Source organism: Crassostrea angulata, chromosome 10 (genome assembly GCF_025612915.1).
Source record: "Crassostrea angulata isolate pt1a10 chromosome 10, ASM2561291v2, whole genome shotgun sequence".
NCBI classification, from domain to species: domain Eukaryota; kingdom Metazoa; phylum Mollusca; class Bivalvia; order Ostreida; family Ostreidae; genus Magallana; species Magallana angulata.
In genome coordinates, this window is record NC_069120.1 from 18,752,948 (window position 1) to 18,774,655 (window position 21,708).

Consider the following 21,708-nt stretch of genomic DNA (forward strand, 5'->3'; position numbering starts at 1 on the left):
TTGGAATAAATCCTTCACTGCGGTACTACTTCGCGGAAAAATTGCATTGCATTATGGGATGGTAATGGTGGGCGCGTGATTTTGAACAAACACAGAATGCCTATCGAAAAAACAGGTTTGAAAGAAATTAAATACGTAAAGTTATACCATTTGTCATATATTCCCATAAAATAAAGACACTCAAGTTTATATCAAAGAAATATTGTGGAAATCGAATGACATTTTACACATGAAATCATGCCCAGATGTGAGGCACCCTATGGATTTTTGCCACCTCGTCGGTAGAAATAGTGTTTATGTTACATTTAAGCAATCTGAGTAACTAACATTTTACAGAATTGCATAATCGTGTAATTTAATTCCTTTTTATTAAATTAATGACTTTTTAAAATTCGCGATTTTCCAAATTTTATGAAATATCATTTGTGATATTTATTCCCATTTAAATTTCCCTGCATCGTGTCGGGGAGTAATGGCGGGTCATTTGACTGTATTTGTAAACAAATCGTGATCTGCAAAGATTGCATTCAAGTGTTAGTTGACCAACTCATTCAATTTGAGCATCGTAATCATATAGTTAAGTGCAATACTTTATACGTTATTTGAGAATTTTTATATATTGCCTTGTGTATATAAATTTGGCAAACATCCAAATATTTGTTTCCAGTTCAGCTAAATGAAGAAATAAATGAATGGAAATTTTTTTTTTTACATGCATTAAACTACAGGGTCATGGCTTGCTTCATGCATTTATTTGCAAATGCACATGAATGGAGTAGAACACATTGCTTGTCAATGTGATATCATTCTTCCAGGAAGTACATGAATGACTCTGGTTGTCATGTAGTGCTTTTACCAGCAGAAATATGCATCACATGCTTTATTGAACAAGATAATGTATTGAAAAGCAGTTTATCATCAATGCTAAATCTATATGAAGTTAATTAACCATAGCGGACTTGAGGTAATAAGTTCTATGATGTGTTAGACCAAATTTCTTTAAATTTTGTTTCACAGAGTATTTCACAATAACATTAAGATATTTCTGGAAAAACATACAGTGTTGATTAAATTGTTGAAGTGAATTTTATGCACGCAATCAAAGAAATGGTTAAATTTTTGTATTTATTTTTTACAGGCATTGAAAATGGAAACAACATTGAGGTTATCTTACAAGATGGATGCAACACTGTGTCTGTAACCTCTGATAATAACTTGGAGAATTCTAATACCAATGCCAATTTTGCTGAAATTCCTGTATCATTGGAATGTAACAGTGCAAAAGTGTTAAACAAAGTTGACAACCTGGATTCAGATATTGTCAGTAATGACCAGGATGTGGCAGCCTTACTTGGGAACTCTGTACAGTCCAGTGATGGTGCCCTTCCTACAATTACCCTGGCATCAGATGATTTCAGTGCAACTTCAGAAGATGTCAAAAGTTTGACGAACACTGTCTCTAACTCTAATGAAGTAACAACTACACAATCATTGAAAAGACAACTTTCATCAACTACACCCCCTGTGGTCCATAAAGTCATAATAACTAAAAATCCCAATAGTGACCAACCTCAAGTCATGCCAGTGCAAGTGAATCAATTGGGACAATTCCAGCTGCAATCAGGACAGAGTTTTAATGTGTCCTCATCAGGAGCTATAAGTCTTTTACCTCAGGGATCACAAACACCAACAAAAACAATCACCATTTCTCCACAAGGTGTCCTTTCTCCAGGAAAGCAGTATGTTATTCCTTCAACTCCTACAAAATATGTTGGTGTTCATGGAAATAAAGTGCCCATTTCACCAGCATCAAAAACTCCTACCAAAATAACCATGATCCCTGTGACAATTGGTAAATCTCCTCAAAGACTGGTTCCAGCTTCATCTGTGTTAAATAAACAAGTGAATATTTCATCAGGAGCTGGAGGATCAAGACCAACTTTGATCACAATGTCACCTTCAAAAGTGATGAAAGAGGGTACAGTGGTAAGAAGATAATGTGGCATCAGTTGTAAAATATGGAAAATGTCTATATTGTCATTAGAATTTTTTTGGTACAATAATCCATATGAGAAAGATTCGGCATATTTTTATAATGAAAATATGGATGCTCAAGCAGTGGTTTGATGGTTAATGCATTGTATTTTTCAGGTGCAACAACGACCAATACAAATTCAGCCCTCACAGGCAAAACAGATAATAACGGTGCCCACTGGTAGTGGAGTAAAACAGGTACAGATTCCAATATCAATGCAGGGCAGTCGCTTTCAGTATGTGAGACTGGTTTCCCCCAGTTCCCAAGCAGCCATGGCCGCAGGAGGTAAATTTATCTTTCCTTTTCACACTGTATTGTAAGTAATTATGCAAAATCCTATGATTTACAATGTGTATACATATTCAATATTAGGAGATGATAATGTAATGTACTTATATTTTTATAGTGTCTAAAAGCACCAGTCTAACATCACTAGTACAGCCAGCAAAGTCCATTGCGCCGGCATTAAGTACATCAGATTCCCAGGGGAACATTCAACAGCTTAAGATCACACTACCCGCTCAAGGAACGCCACAAATAGTCAGTATATGAGCCGTACAAGTTGCATATACATATGTTCTGTAGCTGAGGATGAAAATTGCAAAAATTCGAAAAGTACAATCTCTAATGATTCAGTTGATAGGAATACAAAATTACATGAGAACATCTCTCAAAGATTTTATTATGCAAATGCAGTGATTCATTTTGGAAATGGTCTTTATGGGTCCAGAGGACCCCTCTTAATCATAATTATGAGTCCCAAGCCGAAAACATATAGTCCATTTTTTATTCAACGAAGAACATGAGTATAAAACAAGCTACATTTATTTAAACTGGATATTCAAATGACCAAACTAAGAAATAGGCATAATGCAGGCACTGGGACCCTTCCAAGTTTTCTCTGTTTATCGCCACGTACCAGAGTTTTGGAAAACCATTGGCCCTGTCGGAAAGGCCAGTTAAAGTTTGTCTGGACCGATAACTTAATGGAAATGGTCAGTCGAACTGACCAATTGAAAAAATCGGGCAGGATGCTAATTTTATCAGTCAGGATGGGAATACAGACGTGAAGGTCCTATAAAAAGCAATTGTGGCAATGTTGATCGAGTTTGTAGAAAAGAAAAGTCACAAAGAACAGGCCAATTTAAAATGTTTTATGAGAACACCAATGGTCCTTGTGAGTTCAAAGCTATGATATAGTATTTCATCATCATAGTTCAGGCAGGCCAGGTCAGCTTGTCAGCCATCTTGGAACTCAGGAAGACCACGGGGTTCTTTGCAGGAACATTGTTCTTCGTTATTCGAGATTTTGTTGTACTATCATTTATTCACATTCTAGATTAGCGTCCCTTTCAACATTTTGTTGTTTGTCTGATTAACAACCTTGTCTACTTTTGCATACACTATGGTTAATCTACCCTGGTTTGGGAGTAATTTTGTCTTTTTTATTTGGTGACATCATGATCAGCATCAATTTCCCCACCGTAATGTCATCCATCATTAAATCTCATTGGTTAATGTACTAAATGTTGACTAATGAAATTTTGGCTTTTATAGGTTTTTTTTTGGGTTTTTTTATTCGAAACACTTTGCAAATTTAGCTAGTAGGTTTAGAAAGGAACTATAAGGAACTTGAATTTCTTAGCGAGGAAAATATGTGTGTCTATTTCTAAATCTAAAATTTTTGCGTATTTTCAAAGGACGCACGTCAAAATGAATTACTGCAAATGTTTGTTTTTTCATTTTGGACTAATGTATCTAAAATTTGCATCATATGAAAATGGAAAAATAACTTTAAGCATTTTTTGTTTGGTATTTTAAAGATATATCATTTAAGGTGCAGGTTTTATATTCTAACAGTTTTGCCAAATGTAGTGAATTTAATCTTTTAAGGTAACTTCAAAACCTCAGACTACACAACAAGTTCAGCGGATTTTGTTACCAGCAGCCCCAACTCAACAAGTGGCAATTCGAGTTTCAACACCCATGGCAGTGTCGTCGGTCGCTCAGATCAGACCTGCTACTTCTACGGTCACCAACATTGCTGGACTACCCCCAGGTACCACCCTGCTGTCGGGTGGATCCGGACTTCAGGGATTTGCTCTTGTCCCGGCATCTTATGTGACACAGGTAAAATTATTTCAATGAAACTTAAGTTCTTTTTTTTACTAGTCAGACACTGTGCTTGACTTATGCTTAAGTCTTGTCCGATTCAGTTGATACAAACATGTAAATTGATTGATGCTTTTTAGGAGTTTAGTAAAATTGACTTACAATTTTATGAAGGTTACTGGTATGTAGACTTCAAAGGGCACTCTGATTGGTGAATATGAATACTGTTTGAATTTATAAAAACTAAGCTTCATGGCTTGCATACATACATGTAAAATTATTGTAGATAAGAGATACACAAGATAAATGTAAAGGATAATGACTTTTCTTGTTATACTTTCTCAAAAAAGTGTGAGGCTAAATGTTGAATGAGTATGAAAGAAAACTGATGTACAATTATATAAGAATTCTCATGTTCTACATGTATGTGAGTCAAAGAAAAAATCAGTCATTTCAACTTTCTGATCAATGCTTTATAATTTATCAAGTATAGTTTATACAGTTTGATAGCATACAATTAATAGAAAGGGGTCACGTGTGATATGATAATTGAAGATCTGTGATATGATTATTTTTTTTTTACACCTTTGAGGTTTATATTGAAGACTTTGGTAATTTTGGGTTCATATTGATTAAAAGATACAGAATAATTATTACACTCTGTGCACATTTACATGTGTAAATAATATTTGCAGCTTCAGCAGCAAGTACAGCCAAAAACCATCACTGTGCAACAGCCATCTCTGCCAGCAACAAACACTGTTGCAACAGTGGAGCCACAGAGTTTGCTGCAGCAACAACAACAGAGGCAGGAGTTTGTGCCTATAGCCAGCAGTGACCCATCTCTCAGTGCTAACCTCAAACAAAATGGGTAAAGTTGCTAACTTATGATAACTTTAGCATTTCTTGGTTTGTCAAATGTATAGGTTTCCTTTTATCCTAATGTTATTGAAGTACATTAGGGTTCTATGCTTAAAAAATGATAATGCTTTGGTATGCCAGCCCTTTGCATTTTATCTCATATTTCTTTTGGGAGATTTAAAAAATGTTTACAAATCCAGTTAAGATAGGGAGACATATCCCAGTAAATCAATATTTTGCATGATGCATAATTTCCATACGTGTTAACTCTATCGATTTACGCGGAAGTCTACAGCTTTATAGCTTTGTCTCCCGCCTACTTTGTTTTTAAAGATAGCCATTATGGTTCCAAAATTATGTTGAGTTTGAATCTGAGGCATACAATATCTTCTTTTAGTTGGGTAAATGAGAAGTTTTAAAGCATGTGTTTTACATTGAACAACTAAATCAAAGAATCCACTTCCAGTGATTACATTAGTTACAAGACATGCTGATACATGTATTATCCTCGCCAAGGAAAAAGAATCATTGCAATTCCACTTGTGGCTTAAACGATGACTGAATATATCTTTTAAAGGGGCATGGTCATGATTTTGGTCAAATTTTATTTTTCTGTTTTTATTTTTTGCAATGCTTTAGGAATGCATTTCTAATGATCAAATGAAATTTGGGTGCCAGTCGTTGATTTTTAAGCAAGATACAGGGCTTACAATTCTTCGTCATGTCAACATACTCATGCCCTGTTTTTGTTTATATAGGTTCAATATACCAGTAAAAAATCTTTTTTAAGCTAGTTTGTCTCTCTTATTATTCATTTTAAGCATAAATAAACAGTTCCTAATGATTAACACATTCATTTTAGGTCTAAAACTGGAATTTTCACTTCAACATTCAAAATGTAAACAAACGCTTTGTTTACATAGCGAAGAATATGTGTGTTGAAATATACAGGAAAAAGACTGCGCGCTATGCTTCCACTTTTTTGTTCTAAATCATTCTCTTTTTTCACCACTGGAGGTTAAAAAGTATGATAATTTCCAAAATTACTGATTGGGTTCTTGCAAAAGTAAGTGCAAAAAATAGTGCGGCAAAAAGAAGAAGATTCATTCAATAATACATATTCATTTGTCAAACTCATGGTATGGGGGATTGTTTTAGGGAAGAGGTAGCAGTTAAACAATTTCAGGAATCTATTAATAAACAATCTATAATTTTTATTGTCTAGTAAACAATATGATACATTTATATATCAAGTATATATCATATATCTAATCCTGATTTTTTTTTATCCTTTTGCAGATCTGCAATAGAGGCTACAGGAGCCAGGCCAAGAAAACCTTGTAATTGTACAAAATCCCAGTGCTTAAAACTGTAAGTTTGTGACAATAAGAATAAAACACATTGCAATAAAGTGCTCTCCAAGAATATCATAAAACCCTGATAGTAATTTGCCTACAGTTACGTGCAAGTATTATATGGAAATGTAGTTAGTTAAACCATTTAGGCAGAGAACAAAATGAAGTTTGATATCATTGATTGGATTGTTGTAACAGTTGGTTTGAATATGTTAGTTTCAAAATGGGGAAAACTAGTACCAGTAAATGTAGTAGGTATTGAAGATTGGTTAACATACTAATTTTGTGTCTGCCATTATGACTTGACCATATCTTTTGAACTATATAAGATTCAGTGTTTGCAAAGGATCAATGCCATTGCTAAAGATCAGAGATCAAATGTGATTAACAGAGACTGAATCTTTGAGAACTTTGTGTCTCATGTATACATTGTACATCTTTTTCTAGGTATTGTGACTGTTTTGCCAATGGAGAGTTCTGTCACAACTGTAACTGCAACAACTGTGCCAACAACTTGGACCATGAGGAGGAGCGCTCAAGAGCGATCAAGTCCTGTTTGGACAGAAACCCCATGGCTTTTCATCCAAAGATCGGTAAGATATCTACTTGGAGTAATGTTGAGATATTTAGGATGAAATTTTTTTGTATGTTAGAAGTTAAATGTCCCTGTAATACACAATACACTTTATCACTATTTAAATTGTTTATGAACTGTTCTTAGCTTCAATTTTGATTGACTTTAATATAGAGCATGAACATTCCTTTGATGATAACCTGTCGCATGAAGTGACATTTGTATTGAGTACACTATTTTGATATACATATATTCTAATTTTTTGTGACTGTAAAAAATCCAGATTGAATTGAACATACTTTCATCATAGGTAAAGGCAGAGATGGAGAAAGAGACCGCAGACACAACAAGGGCTGCAACTGTAAACGCTCAGGCTGCCTGAAGAACTACTGTGAATGTTATGAGGTAACAATCTATTCTTTTCCAACTATTTTTGTACTAGTATTGTTTATAAAGTAATTCTGTTTAAGTTTTAAATGTTGGTGTATATTATTGATAACTACCAAAACTTGTCAAGGATATACACATACAAGGTGCCTTTTTAAGGCGTCGAGCTAATGCTTGACAGCCTTCTAGCGATCGTTTGGATTGGCAATCGTCCAAATTCATGCGCTGCACCGCCTTTTAAATGCGTATAAGAAATAAGTTCTTTAAAGTATTAAACGTATTTCAAGATTTTTATTTCATTTATCAAACTAAATTGTGTACAAAAAAACCAACTTTGCCTACCTGGTTATTGACAACTCATTGCATAAGTATAAATTTGCTTAATCAAGAAATGGCGGATGAATACAATCAGGTGTAAACATTCACGAAATATTATTTTAGTTTATCGCTTACATTTTAATTGGAGAGCGTGCCCGATAGAAATAAAATTTGCGATGTAAATTTATTTGTTATCGGGCACGGTCTCCAAAATAAATGTAAGCGATAAACGTATCTAGTGATTTTGCTGCTAAAAATAAACACGATAATGCAGTTGACCTGGTCGAGCATTTTATAGATAGCACGTGTTGTGGATTTGTTTGTAAACAACAGTATAGTACCATGGGGAATCTTGTTTCAAACGGGAATTGAAATAAATAAAAGTATGCTTGATTATTATAATTAGGGACATACTGTTAATGTATTCGAATCATGAACCTGTGAAAATTGTTTAAAGAAAATAATTTATTTTTAAACTTTGAAATTTCTTCGAATTTTGTAAACATAATGAGTTATTGAATTGTAAAAGCACCTATACCTATTTTATATGAAAATAAACTTATTTTTGTTTTTAAAGCAGCACAAAACATAATTCATATACTTCTCTATTCTATGTCTAAAATTATTTGATATACGACTATTAAATTGACAGAAATTCAAATTATTGATATTCTATATTAAAGAAAAAGTCAGTTCGACGCCTTTGTGGCCGTTCTGGCCTTTGATTTATTTGAAGTATTGAAATTTTATTTTCTGGTCAATGTGTCATAGGTCAAAACAATTAACTCTGTAGGAATAAGCAAACGTTTTACAAATTCTCCTTGTTTTTAATGTCTTTTTTATTGCCTTCTGTTTTGGTTCCCAGAAAAAAGAAATTGACATCAATTTCATTAAGATTTCTTTTTATTTTAGGCAAAAATAATGTGCTCAAGTTCTTGTAAATGTATTGGATGCAAGAACTTTGAAGAAAGTCCAGAAAGGAAAACTTTAATGCACTTAGCAGATGCAGCGGAGGTTAGAGTTCAACAACAGACAGCAGCAAAATCAAAACTGTCCTCCCAGATATCAGGAATTCCATCACGACGACCTCAGATTGCCTCCACAGGAGAAAGGTACATGATCAAAATTAGTAATGGTTGTATAGAATGTCTTTTCTAGTCTGGTGACACACATCAAAAGAAAATTAACAAGATAAATTCAATAGGAATATAAAGCAAAGTTTACGAGAATTGCAAATATTTTACATTATTACCTAATCAAAGGGATTTTGTTGTTTTATTACAAATTAAATATTTGCGTCTATTTTGAGCTGCCGGTCAATAGACTGCGATCTATTAGACCGCCGGTCAATAGATTTCGATCTCGGCCGTTGGCCTCGGGCAATAGATCATACTGAGCTGTTCCCTGCACCTCGGGAAAAATATTCTGGTCTATTGACTGCTCAAGCATTAAATAATTGTATACTATTATCTGCTGCAGCTTCCATGTTGATTTTTGATGAATTAAAGTGGAGTTTGATTTTTGCAGGCTGCCGTACACATTTTTAACCTCAGATGTTGCGGAGGCAACGTGTGCCTGTCTGTTGGCTCAGGCAGAGGAGGCCGAGAGACTGAAGATGCCACCAGTAGTGCAGGAGAGGATGGTGATTGAAGAGTTTGGACGCTGTCTGCTGCAAATCATAGAATCTGCAAACAAGACAAAAGGTTGGTCTAAAGTACATACGTATTTCGTAGTTATCATGATTTGGTCGAAACACCTGTGTAAAATCACAAGAAGGAGGGCAGTGTGTCCTTTTAATAAGCTGCTGTTCAACTGTACTGATTTTTGTAACTTCCTGTGAAATAATTTGCTGTGATTTTGTGAAATTAAGTTATTATGAATGCTATGATGTGCATTGATTGTCTTTTTAAGCAGGTCGCTGTCTTATCCCTAACATATTCTATTGAATTTTGTAGAAAACACAGACACATGATAGCCTGATCTTGGTTCCAACCGTGTGTAATTCCAGCTCAAGTGCCAGCACCAGTGTATCCTGTTCCCTGCTTGTGTGTGCGTGTGCATGTGTTTATCACAGTGTCTGACCTCTCTCTAACAGTATTCTCCGAACGTGGACAAATGTGAGACATTGAGTGCTAGCCAGGCCGAGACGGAAGCCACAAGCCTTTTGTCCTACCAGTGATAAATAGGATGAAGCAAGCTGGGACTCCTCTTACCAGTGAAGGCAGCTTCTCAAGTTTATACAAACAAACTTCAAAGCGTGGAAAATACAAGTGCTTTTGACTTTTCTTTAGCACAGGAAATCTGAAATTTGTCACGTGTTTGGTCAAGATATTCTTTTTTCAGTGTTTTATAGTGTTTTTTGTTCTTCTGTCATTTACCCTAAGTCATTTACCATGTTACTGGGCATCAACCTCAACTTACTTGTAAATTGTTAAGTGAATATCAATTTTAATCTTAAACGCCATTTTGTTATCCATGAAGTTGTGTAAAAAAAAAGTATGCACACTTTTTGATTGAAAATGATGATTGCCACAGAGTTAAATTTCTTTTGAGATATCTTAGTACACAATAATGTATAGGGCAGTTAATATGATGATTACAGCATAGTTATACACTGCACATTTCCTTTCTGGATATACGATACGACTATGTGTTGGGCAGTAAAAGTGTTCAACGTATTAATAAATGGCATATTTTTCTTTCTTCTTCTGATATGGATTATTTTATTTATTTTGGAGATTTTAGGAATTAAAATTTCATTAATGGTGTAATTTTATTCTAGCCATTTATGTTTTTATTATTAAATTATGAAATGAGAATTGTGTGTAAGGGTTCAATTTCTAATATTATTTTTAATTTACAGGAACTATCATAAATCTATTAATGATTGTAGAAAACAAAAGATGAAAATACTTATACATGTATACATGTATGTTTTAAATTCTTAGAATGGTGATATGTTTTCAATCTCTTATTTATATGAATTCATTTCACAAGTTGCTTGCACAAGAATTGGAAGACTATTAGTATGACATTCTTGCATTTGCTCAAGTTTTGTTAATGTATACATTTTCATGTACCTGTGTAAATTTTATTTGGCTTTTTGCATTTGTAATTTATAAGAACAACTGTACACTTGAATTGTGAATTGAGTGTCTATATATATTAATTTTATCAACATACATGAACCTGTAATTTAATGGCTGTAGAATACAGCTGAATTGTAAATATAAACAGATCCTATATTCTCATTATGATTACATGTATATGAGACAGCTGATTTCATGGGTATAAAATCTTCTAGATACGGTCAACACAACTCTCTCACACAAGTCATTCAACATCCCTCAAGTCCCGCGATAACCACCATTGAATTATCGTTAAGTACATCTTCTCTTGTTGGCTTTAAACCTCACATTTTTCTTCATTCATTTTCTAGTCATCATACTGTACAAAACTACATGTACTTCAGAGTTTATTTTTCAAGCAAAATCAATATACATGTATATCCATAGATTTGAATGATGAGCAAGTGTGTGATGTATGGATGTGTGAATTTAGCACACTATTTACCATAGTTGTCCGATAGCTTCAGAAAATCTAACACCTCCCTGCAGTGTGTAAGCTGGTTTTAATAGCATAATTCCATTACTTAACATTTGTATATCAATTACAATGTATATGAATTGTGATGGTATTACATGGGTAATATCTTATACACTTATAGATAAGCTTATGTAGTGTTTATAAATAACAAGTTTGCAAGGTTGTTTAAATCATATTGAATATTAGAGGGGTTGGGTTGAGATTTTTGGGTTTCTTTTTGTTTATTTCTTTTTTATATTTCTTAGAAACATTGAATCTAAAAAGTAAAGACAGTATATTGTGATTGCATTTTTTTTTTCAAATCCCAGACATTTATTTTAAATTAATTCAAGGATTGCTATATTTATTAAACACCAAACAAGACAGAAAAATGTTTTTTGATGTCTTGTACAAAAGTGAACTTTTCATGTGTCGGGGCCTTTAGATTATGAATGTCATGTGCAATATCTGAGAATGAATGATGTTAGTAAATAATATAGACCCTTCATTTCAGCAGCAGCTTAATATGTGGAGTCAAATAAATCATCAACTACATAAACAATGGCTTGTCATGTATCAAAAAGTAAAATTCAACAATAGAGGGCTTTTTAAAAATTTCCTCAACACCCAAATCTTATTCAGTGGATCTATGAAAATCTGTTTTTTGAAATATGATTTTACAAAAGAGACCAGTTTTGTCTCAATTATTTTATATTAATTTTTTTATGATTTTTCAGTGAAAAGGGAAAAATTGTTAAGACATCAAATAGGGTATTTTAGAGCTTAAAATTTTGTCTCAGTTGATGTGTAATAATATATTTATGAATAACTACATCTCATACGCCTATAACAATGATCAAATTTTATAACAAAGTATTTAAATTATATTATGAGTTACAAGGAGTAGGCCACAGGCAATTAAAGTTAGACAAGTTCACTTTTGATCTCAGTCTCTTTTTCCTACTTTATACACATTTTTTACAAGTGACACTGATCAAAAGTGGGCTCATCCAACTGGCCTGGGAACAGGCTCCAGGGTCATATAAGTTAGACAGGCTCACTTTTGATCTCAGTCTCACTTGTACAAAAGGAATAAATAGTGCAAAAGTGAGACTGAAAGCAAAAGTAAGCTTGCCAAACTTTTACAGCCCAGGGCCCTGAACTTGCCAAATTTACAGATTAAATTGCCGATTCTTAACATCATGTTCGGACTTGATCTGTAATAAACCCACCAACTCTCTTGACATATCTTCTATAAACCTTCAAGCTGCTACCCTCCCCATACTGTTAGAGGTACCTCAAGTCTGTTATAAGGTACCCAAAGACGATCCTGTTCTCTTTATGATAGAGACAGATGACTCTTGCTGACTTAAACAGTTTTTATTACAAACCTATAATGATTGAAAATGCAATTTTGATATTATAGTACAAGCATTCTAAGACAGTGTACTAGTGGATTCTAAATTGTTAAAACCTAGACCATCAGACCAATACCTCCCCCAAGACGGGTTCAAAGTTAGATATAGAAGTATATTGGAAAAACATTAAAAAATTTTATCTCAAGAAATGCAATGCTATGTTTTTTTAAAGTTGCAGTATTTTACGATGTATTTAAACATCCTCACATCTTCATATTCTCAAATTAAGGTCACAGTAACCGTTCACTTTTTACATATAATTCTGTATACTGGTAGTTTATTTTACAATTTTGTTATCTTTAATACATTTGGGTCCAAGATAATAGTGATTCAGGTCAGTCGATGCTTCTTGCATTATGATGTCCAAAAAAGTAAGCTTTTTTCTATGTTGTTTAATTTATTGTCAAATCATGGAATATAAGAAAGTTTTTAATGCTGAGCCTAAAAAGTTTCATATTTACACATTTCGAAAAACAATGATACAAGAACTATTGCTGAGGTGAGTGATGGGGGCCATGGACCTCTTGTTAAAAGATATGATGATTGGATCCGTATGTTTTGTAATGCTAAAATGTAAACCAGAGCAATCTGTTAAAACACAAGAAGGGGGTCAAATGAAAGATTTTCCAGTAATTGGTATGTGATTTAAATATAGGTTAATATTTATCTAGTATTGAAGAAAATGTGAATCAGATGTTTTTATTTTAAAATTTGCTTTCCCAGTCGTGCTCTCTGAGAATAGAAAACCCATACAATTTTACATACATTTGAAATGTTATTAGTTTCAAATGATGCTAACTACCGTAATTCTAAAGTTTGCAATTGTCCTTTAATCACGTTTTTCCTCTGTGAACCAGCTAATAAAGAGAAATAAAAATTATTCATCCAAACATCCATTGAAAAAAAATTATCGGGGGGGGGGGTATAAATATTGCCTCATAAAAGTTTGATCAATGTAATCAATTTCTTGTAATTTCTTGTAAAAGTTGCTAGGGGTTCAGTTCGTTCTGTTCACATTTCAATTTTCTATATGTGAATAAAAAAATAAATGTTGCTTCCAACATAAATTGTACGGGACCCAGCACTGCCCATTTGTTGCTACATGCTTTAATAATTGTAAGTTAACAGAAACAATGTGAGATTACTTTCTACACAAGCTATCTCTCTTATTAGAGAGATGTTCTGCCTTTACGTACGTTAAAGTACCAGGTAACTAGTTTCTCCAGTTTAGATGATGGATGGTTACAGAAATTAAGCCTGAAGTGTTTACAATTTTATATTTACATCTACCAAGTAGTATTTCCTCTATTTCTTACGGAAACTTATACCGGTAGTTAATTCATAGCTCTATAGAAACAGCCAGACTGGTCGAAATCTACAGCGGCTGAAATTGATAAGAAACTGACAGGAGTGAAATTGACACGCCCTGTTTATCGATTGGTCAAAGCCTACAGCGATCTAAGAAAATTACAGCACAGACTGCTTGAAATAATCATGATGATGTCAGACTCAAAGTCTCACAGGAGACGATTTGGCTCTTTTAGCTAATGTACTTATGTACATCAACAGTAATTTAGTGAAATTTACTAACTTTTCCTTATCAATTTATTAATTAATTTAAAGAAAGATGTAAATAGAAACAATAAAATGCTTTCTATGATGATTCATGTGGGTTATGAAGGTAGCGATCATTGCAGAAAATTTTTACATTTTTTCTGCAATGTCGCTACCTTCATATCCCAAATGAATCACCAAAGAAAGCATTTTATAGTTTAAATGTATACCAATATGGCTAATGATGAGATATGGTCCAAAAACTCATCAAATGACTTGGTAATCGGTAAGATTCTTATTTTTCTTCAAATGAAGTTGTGACCTTGACCTTCTACATTCATATAAATGCATGGGTCAAAGTTCCAACATAGTTCGTGTTGTAGCCAACATTTGTACCAAGTGCTAACGACCCATGTTTGTGCCCAATAGAGCAGACAAACAATGCATAGGCTGACTGATATCTGCACACACTTTTCGTCATATTTAATGATAGATTTAAATACATTAATTTTTCATGTTACTGTAAATCAAGGGACATGTATGTAATAGGAAAGGTTTTTCTTTATATAGCATTTCTAGTGCATGTACGTTTTTTCTGTACTTCTTAAAACCCAATAAGAAATGCATGACTGTATCATTAAAAATAACATTGCAACATTACAACATTTCCATGTTCATAAACAATTGTATTTGACTACCTATTACATTCAACAAATTCACATCACAAAAAACAAAGCAAATTCAAGTTTAAAAGTTTATTACGAGACAAGGAAAGATTATAAGAATGTGTATATAATCAACAAAATACAACATATGTTAGAATCTCATATAAAGGATGTTTCTAGTAAAATGGACAGACCAGAAGTATTGGTACATTGTTTTTGAGGGAGTGCTCAGTGGCACATTAATAATCAAGATCATGATCATAGAGCACATTCCATCAATCTGTTTTATTAAATTGTGACAATAAATTTTTTCAAAAATTAGTCAAACGCATAACTTATCCACACGTTTTCTACTAATTTTAAAAAACGAAATTATTAACACATGAAAAATAGTGGAGAATAAAAAACTTGAAGGAAAAAATCCTCACTTTTTTTATAACTGAAAGTGAAATGATGATGTAACATTAACTTTTATGAAATTCAAACAAGTACTTTGTACATGTACCCTGAGTAGATCATTTTAACAATTGATAATATCATCAAGAAAGTAGATGAGTATCGCTGTATTCATTTTCAAAAAATAAACATGTACATATAAATAAACAAATACAACCAATGAACATTCTCACTTTTTAAACATTTGATATCCCTTTTAAAAAAGTAGAAATAAAATTACTTGTGATATGCAAGCAATCTGATCAAAACCTTCTAAATCTAAATAAAAATCATGTACAGTTGTATCACAGATAAATAACATTAGAAAAGTTGTCATGAATAAATATGCAAAATAAAAAGGACTTCTAAAATGTAATAAAATTATATCAATATAAATTTAAAAGTATAAGAAATAACATTTCCATTGTAAGATCTACATACATGTACATTTAAACCATGGTCTCTCCAACATTAATATCTCAGATACTTTGGTTAAGTGAGCTGAAGTTGAAATCACTATATTTTTAAAATTTATATGAATGAATAATATTCACATACTGCTTATTACTCTCTCTCTCTCTCTCTCTCTCTCTCTCTCTCTCTCTCTCTCTCTCCAAACTTGCTAAAGAGGATCACAAATTACTAAAAAGTAACGGAAAAAGAATAGAATAATATGGTTGAAATTAAAATATGCATAAGGCACACTCATCAATGTTGGAAGGCTAAATTCAAGTTCAATGCACATAAAATATTATTTTACAATGTACATTTGTACATGTACTAGTTAACCAGTTCTACAGTAACAGCTCACAAATATGTATCTGCCATCACTACAAGGAGAATCACATCTTGCCAAGTGGCAAGACAAATCAATATTAAACTTAATTACATGTTTACCGGTAGTTCCTGAAAAATTGTGTGAAAGCAATATTCTTGTTTCTGCGAACTGATGCTGAGAGTGTGTGAAGAAAAGATGAAATTTGGCTGAATTCCAGTTTAGTCGGGTTAAAATCTGTGTTAAAAGACACCCTGATACAGTTTAATATATCACAGATAAAACTCTCTCCTTACAACAACCATGTAAGATCAGATCTCTGACTGCACGTGGGTGATGTCCAGAGTTTGCTGCTGTTTTTGTTGCCTTGTGGATGCCACAACCAGTTTCTCCAAGCGAAGTACAGATGAATTCAGGGCAAGCATGTTTTCTCTTACAAAGTTTGACAACTGGTCCATTTCCACCTCTAACTGCGAATGAGTTTTCCTGTTTAAGAAATGTACAAAAATAATATAAAAATGTTCTATGTGTGACAATGAAACTGACAATTCAAGGGTTAGTGAAATCAAGATGTTTCTTTTAAAACAAAAATGCATGTACGGTACATGTACTATCAAAGAAGATATTTTTGGGATTAGAAAAAGGAATCTAAAACATACATGTATTAACAATAAAGTTGTGTGAACCCAATTTGTTGGTTGATTAAAAATCAATCACAAACAAAAGGATGATGAAAATGTACGTCTTTTATCTCAGAATATTTGACAGATAAGATAGATCAGTGGTTGAATATACACAAATATGAATGGCAATTTTGAGTAGAACTAAGTTTATTTAGGTCCTACTGGTATGTTTCAGAAGAATGAAGTTCGTACATAACCATAATCATAGACAGGAAAAAAACCCACTTTATCTTAGTCTTCAGTTAATCAGGACTATTTAAAGTATAAAAGCTCGATATTCTATAATATTGTCCAAGATTGAATGCTTTATATAAATGTGAGGCCCCTACTGAAATCTACATCTTCTGGTGCTAATATACATGTATTTTAAATGTGATGCTGGACAAAATGCATAAACTTCTCTTCAACCAACATTCACACAGTGTATCGAAGTATATTTTTGAAATAGCAAATCTAAGAGAGCATTAATTTTCATATCTTCCTGAGCAGTAAGAATATAGAGGGAAAAAGGTTGATAATGAGACATTTTTTTCAATATCCTATTTATCTAAGATATTAGAGAAAGCTTTCACAAAGTGTACAGGATGTTTCACTCCAGCTTACAACCTTTTAGGTATAATGACCCAGTACTGAATTACCTGGATGAGTAGACCTCCGTGTCGATGTTCGATATAGATGTTGACCTTGCAGTATTCGGAGCCTCCATACCAAATGATCTCTCCTTGACCATTACGTTGTCTTTAATGTTATCCAGTTCCTGAATTATTCTGTCCAGTCTGTAAATCAACGAAAATCAATGAAAGCGAAATTCAGTGAATACATGTTTTGCACAGATCACTACTATCTGTCAATGAAGAGTAGAGTATACCTTTCAGACGTTGTTTGTATTTTCTTGTCTATCTTGTCATTCTCCAGGGAAAACACAGAGTGCATGTACTCCTCCATCGCCCCACGCTCAAACAGAGACAGTCTATTGAGGTCCTTCTCACTCAGCTTCAGTTCTGAAACAATTAATGCTCCAATACACAGATTCACACAATACAGAGTACACACAATACAAAACATATCAATTAAGGCATTGGTTTCTTAGCAGTGCTAATGTACATGTTACCAATGCTATGCTACTAGGTTTAACAACATTTCATGACTATTCAATGTTCTAAGAAAATATCACACTAGAGAGTTCTACAGTAGATCTCCCTCACTTGTCATTGGAGAACAATGGTGTAATTTAGAAATATGAAAGCACCAATAATAATTGGGAATAATCAAACTACAGAATTGGTACCCAGTATTATATTTCAAAGGGAGTTAAGGCTTAATTCAAAAGTACTTTAAGACTGCATGAGTACCAATTCTATACAACAACACCAACTGAACAGCTATATAGGTACCAGTAAAACACAGCCATGTGCAATTGCTTTTGCTTTGAAGCCAAAGTTATCTTTAAGGTGGTTCACTACACCTTGAAATAGTGTCTTAAATCAGCAAAAAATTACTTGATTATGATAGATAGCATAATGGATAAGAAGTATACAAGTCATATAGGCAAAAAAATTGTGCATTTTTGCATAAAAAATTATATTTTCAAAAATTTAATTTTGTAAATGTTAGCAAAAACCCCCAGGCAGATTCAAACTCATTATCGCACGTTCACAAGGCCAACCAATGAGCTATGACAATAATCAACCAAATCAGTGGATACAAACAATTTAACAAAACATTTAGATAGCCATCTTGTGATGAAGCATCTTTTAAAGTGTAAGTCTGTGTGAAGACAGGTACTTTATGTAAGTTTTGCCTCCTTCATCAAACAAGGATTTCTGAATTATTCCATTAATATTATGTACTCTAATGAGTAGTATCTAATGTAACTTTCTTAATATTTTCATCAATAAATTATTCAAAAATGAACAGAAAAATAAATATTAAATCACTGTAATTTATTTGCCATCCAAAAATGTAGTGTATACATGTATATTGGTGCAGTCAACTCAAAAACAGCTAGTATTTGACCAAGCAGGTTTGTTAAGGGGGAGTGAAGTATTGTACAGTACATGTATTGATACAGAGGTAAGATGAAGCTACTTGAGGGTTCCTTCGTGTTGCAGTGCATCAAAATATTAAACTATACATGAAAAAACAAATTACATACGTACATCTACTTGTACTAATGGGATATAAGTACATGCAAAATGAATGATGTACGGGTAAATTATAATGAAATCACACAGGAAAAATAAAATTAAAAAAACGGAATATCTGACCTTTCTTAAATAAATCTATATGGAAAAACATTTATTAATTTTGTAAACCCATTAAAATGCTATGCAAAACAATTAAAAACTTCAAAGAGTCTTAATTCCATTAAAATGCTATGCAAAACAATTAAAAACTTCAAAAAGTCTTTAACCAATTGCCTAATAAAAAAAATTACATTAAGGGCTGTGACAATTTTAATCTATCATATATAGCTGAACACGACTCATGAAAAGGTAAGTCTAAAGCAATTCTATCTCAGAAACCAGCACATAAATACCAGCATACGTATGTAAACAAATATTTCATCACACTTGATTGCATATATCATATACCTGTAACTTATGGCCAACCTATTGTATTACTCAAATTGACTTAGACTAGGATTGTGCATTTTTATATCCTAGTTTTAAGTTCATATTGTCTGTTTATAATTTGAACCGACTGGAGTATTTGATGTTACATTTCACTTGGCTTGGCACAGAGGTTAAAATTTGATAATTTCACCCTGAGCAAGTAATATAATGATCAGCAACAGTGAGGCCTGTGCAGCAAAATACTAAGACTTAGATGTTAAGAAATAAGTGGCTTTAACGAAAGGTTGACGGAATAGTGGCAGTCGAAGAGAAATTGGTGGAAAATGCCTTTTACAAGTCGTGTTTAGCTTTAAGACACAATCAAGACTTACTAAAGCTGTTTCTGGTGTATATTCCATCATTGCAGCACTTGCTACACCGCACGATCAGCCACCTGATGGCACGGTACATGTGATTCAGTATGATCAATGGTGGAAAGAGGGCGGGTCTCTCATAGTACTCGTAGACCAGGGAGAACCTGTGGAACCTCCACACCTTCTCAGAGTTGTCCTGGACTTTCTGGAACGTGTCACTGTCAAAAGGCAAAAAACAGGATGAGCCTCATATTTCACACAAATTATAGAACATTTCAACTTCAACTGATGTTGTTCTATTTATAAATTCAACCATCATGCTTAAACCTGTTAGTAAATTGCATTCATTATAACAATTTGAAAAAAAAAACCCTAAGGTCTGTTTATGTACATACTTGTACATGTATATTAATAACGTGCAGTTTAAATCAGTTGTTTAAAATGGTCAATTGCTACAAGTTAATCTTCAGAATTACATAAATAAATGTTTAACCACATCATTTTTTTTTCCTCTTTTACTTGAAAACGCTTATAGGTAGGAGCACTGAGATCTTTAACCCATGTATCAATACACATACATATATGACATGTATGCATACAAGAATATACATGTACAACATTTAAAAAGAAGTTTATGTCCATTTGGTAAAACAGAGATCCAACCGTAAGGTATGCCTATACACAGAGTGTTTTAAAATTTCACGCAACTGCAATTAATAATTTCTGAGGAATCCTTGATGAAAAAGTATTTGAAAATTTAGGTTAATTATAAACAGTCATCATTTAACAAGAACTTTACATGCCATTGAAACAAAATAAATTACACCATATGACATACCTAAACAAAGAATGTGTTAAAATTTAAAGCTTCCACAATGAACAATTGCTTAGAAAAATGTAACAGAGAGGACTATATATGATTTGAGACTAAAATGGCCCCCTAAAATGAAAATCATCATTTTAATGCAATATTCTTTGTTTTCTTTGTACAAATATACATGTAAAGTTTTTTTTTCTTAATTTTCATTTTTGTTGCAAGAGCCCAAAATTAAGAAATACGGTATCATAAAGTTAATCTTTTCCTACCATTTTTGCCATTTTAACATAAAAGTACGGCTTGTTTTCAAGCAGTTCTTTCAGAAAACACTGAGCGCATGCATGAACAAACAAAATATTTTCATCAGAGATGTACTATCTATCCAAGACTAAAATGTGACGAAAAAAGTTTTCCTTTTCCAAAGTGTCAATCCATATTTCCCATTCAAAAAAAGATAAAGAAAATGTCAATTTTTGACTGATTTTAATGGAATTATAAAATCAGTGTCACTTTTAATGTAATATAATGCCAGTGAGTGCAAATAAATATAGGTGAAAAATATATCTTTTATCAACTCTTCTAAAAAATAACAAAACAATTTCCTGTACCTGAAACACTTTATAAAATGGCGAATTAAGGGGGCCAAATGTGACTCATATCATATAGAGTTCTTTGTAATGGACAGACAGAAACACAAGGGTTTAGCAGTATACCCCAAACTTCTTCATAGCAGAGGTATAATTATACATCAATATATAAATTTAAAAAGTTTTATTTCAAAAATAATAACAACCCATATCTAATATTATTTCGCATACACACATTTTACACCATAAATTTAGTTAAATTCTTTTTAATGTAAAAAGTGTACTAAATTATAAGTACATGTCTTGTACATTTGAAAGCTTACCTGAACATAGCAATCAACAGGTTGACTAGAAGAATATTGGTCAATAGCATGTATGTCACCATCAACAATACAACCATTGCATTTTTCTCGGGACAACGGTCCATCTCCCCCGACCTCCAGAGCGTCTCGTTATTTGTACAGGTCCCTGCTTCCTCTGATGGGTCATTACCTACAACACAAACACAAACACTAAGGTATACCCTCACAATGCAATATTCTGTATTTTTTTTTCATTTCAGGTAAACACTTCACTTTGACTATAAGTAATTCTGTACATCATCTGCTTACATAGAAA

The 21,708-nt window shown here is 32.9% G+C and overlaps 2 protein-coding genes across 6 annotated transcripts in view; one reads left to right on the plus strand and one right to left on the minus strand.

Annotated features, from left to right (window-relative positions):
• Window positions 1-43: 43 nt before the first annotated feature.
• Window positions 44-11,789, plus strand: LOC128166506 (protein lin-54 homolog). The gene is made up of 12 exons (XM_052831713.1): window positions 44-115; window positions 1,139-1,986; window positions 2,152-2,320; window positions 2,442-2,575; window positions 3,929-4,165; window positions 4,843-5,018; window positions 6,308-6,379; window positions 6,811-6,956; window positions 7,248-7,342; window positions 8,555-8,754; window positions 9,170-9,345; window positions 9,598-11,789. Exons 1-12 carry the CDS (start codon window positions 97-99, stop codon window positions 9,612-9,614), a joined length of 2,289 nt encoding a protein of 762 aa, XP_052687673.1. The 5' UTR covers window positions 44-96; the 3' UTR covers window positions 9,615-11,789.
• Window positions 11,790-14,939: 3,150 nt separating this feature from the next.
• The window catches only part of LOC128165866 (transient receptor potential cation channel subfamily M member-like 2), a 30,216-nt gene continuing 23,447 nt past the window's right edge, over window positions 14,940-21,708 (minus strand). For all 5 annotated transcript variants that reach the window (XM_052830774.1, XM_052830775.1, XM_052830773.1 and 2 more), the window contains 5 exons: window positions 21,414-21,582; window positions 19,705-19,904; window positions 17,626-17,758; window positions 17,396-17,533; window positions 14,940-16,560 (listed from right to left, as the gene is read on the minus strand). In XM_052830774.1, coding sequence (XP_052686734.1) covers window positions 16,386-16,560; window positions 17,396-17,533; window positions 17,626-17,758; window positions 19,705-19,904; window positions 21,414-21,582 — 815 coding nt within the window. In that variant the 3' untranslated portion in view covers window positions 14,940-16,385. The remainder of the gene's footprint in view (window positions 16,561-17,395; window positions 17,534-17,625; window positions 17,759-19,704; window positions 19,905-21,413; window positions 21,583-21,708) is intronic.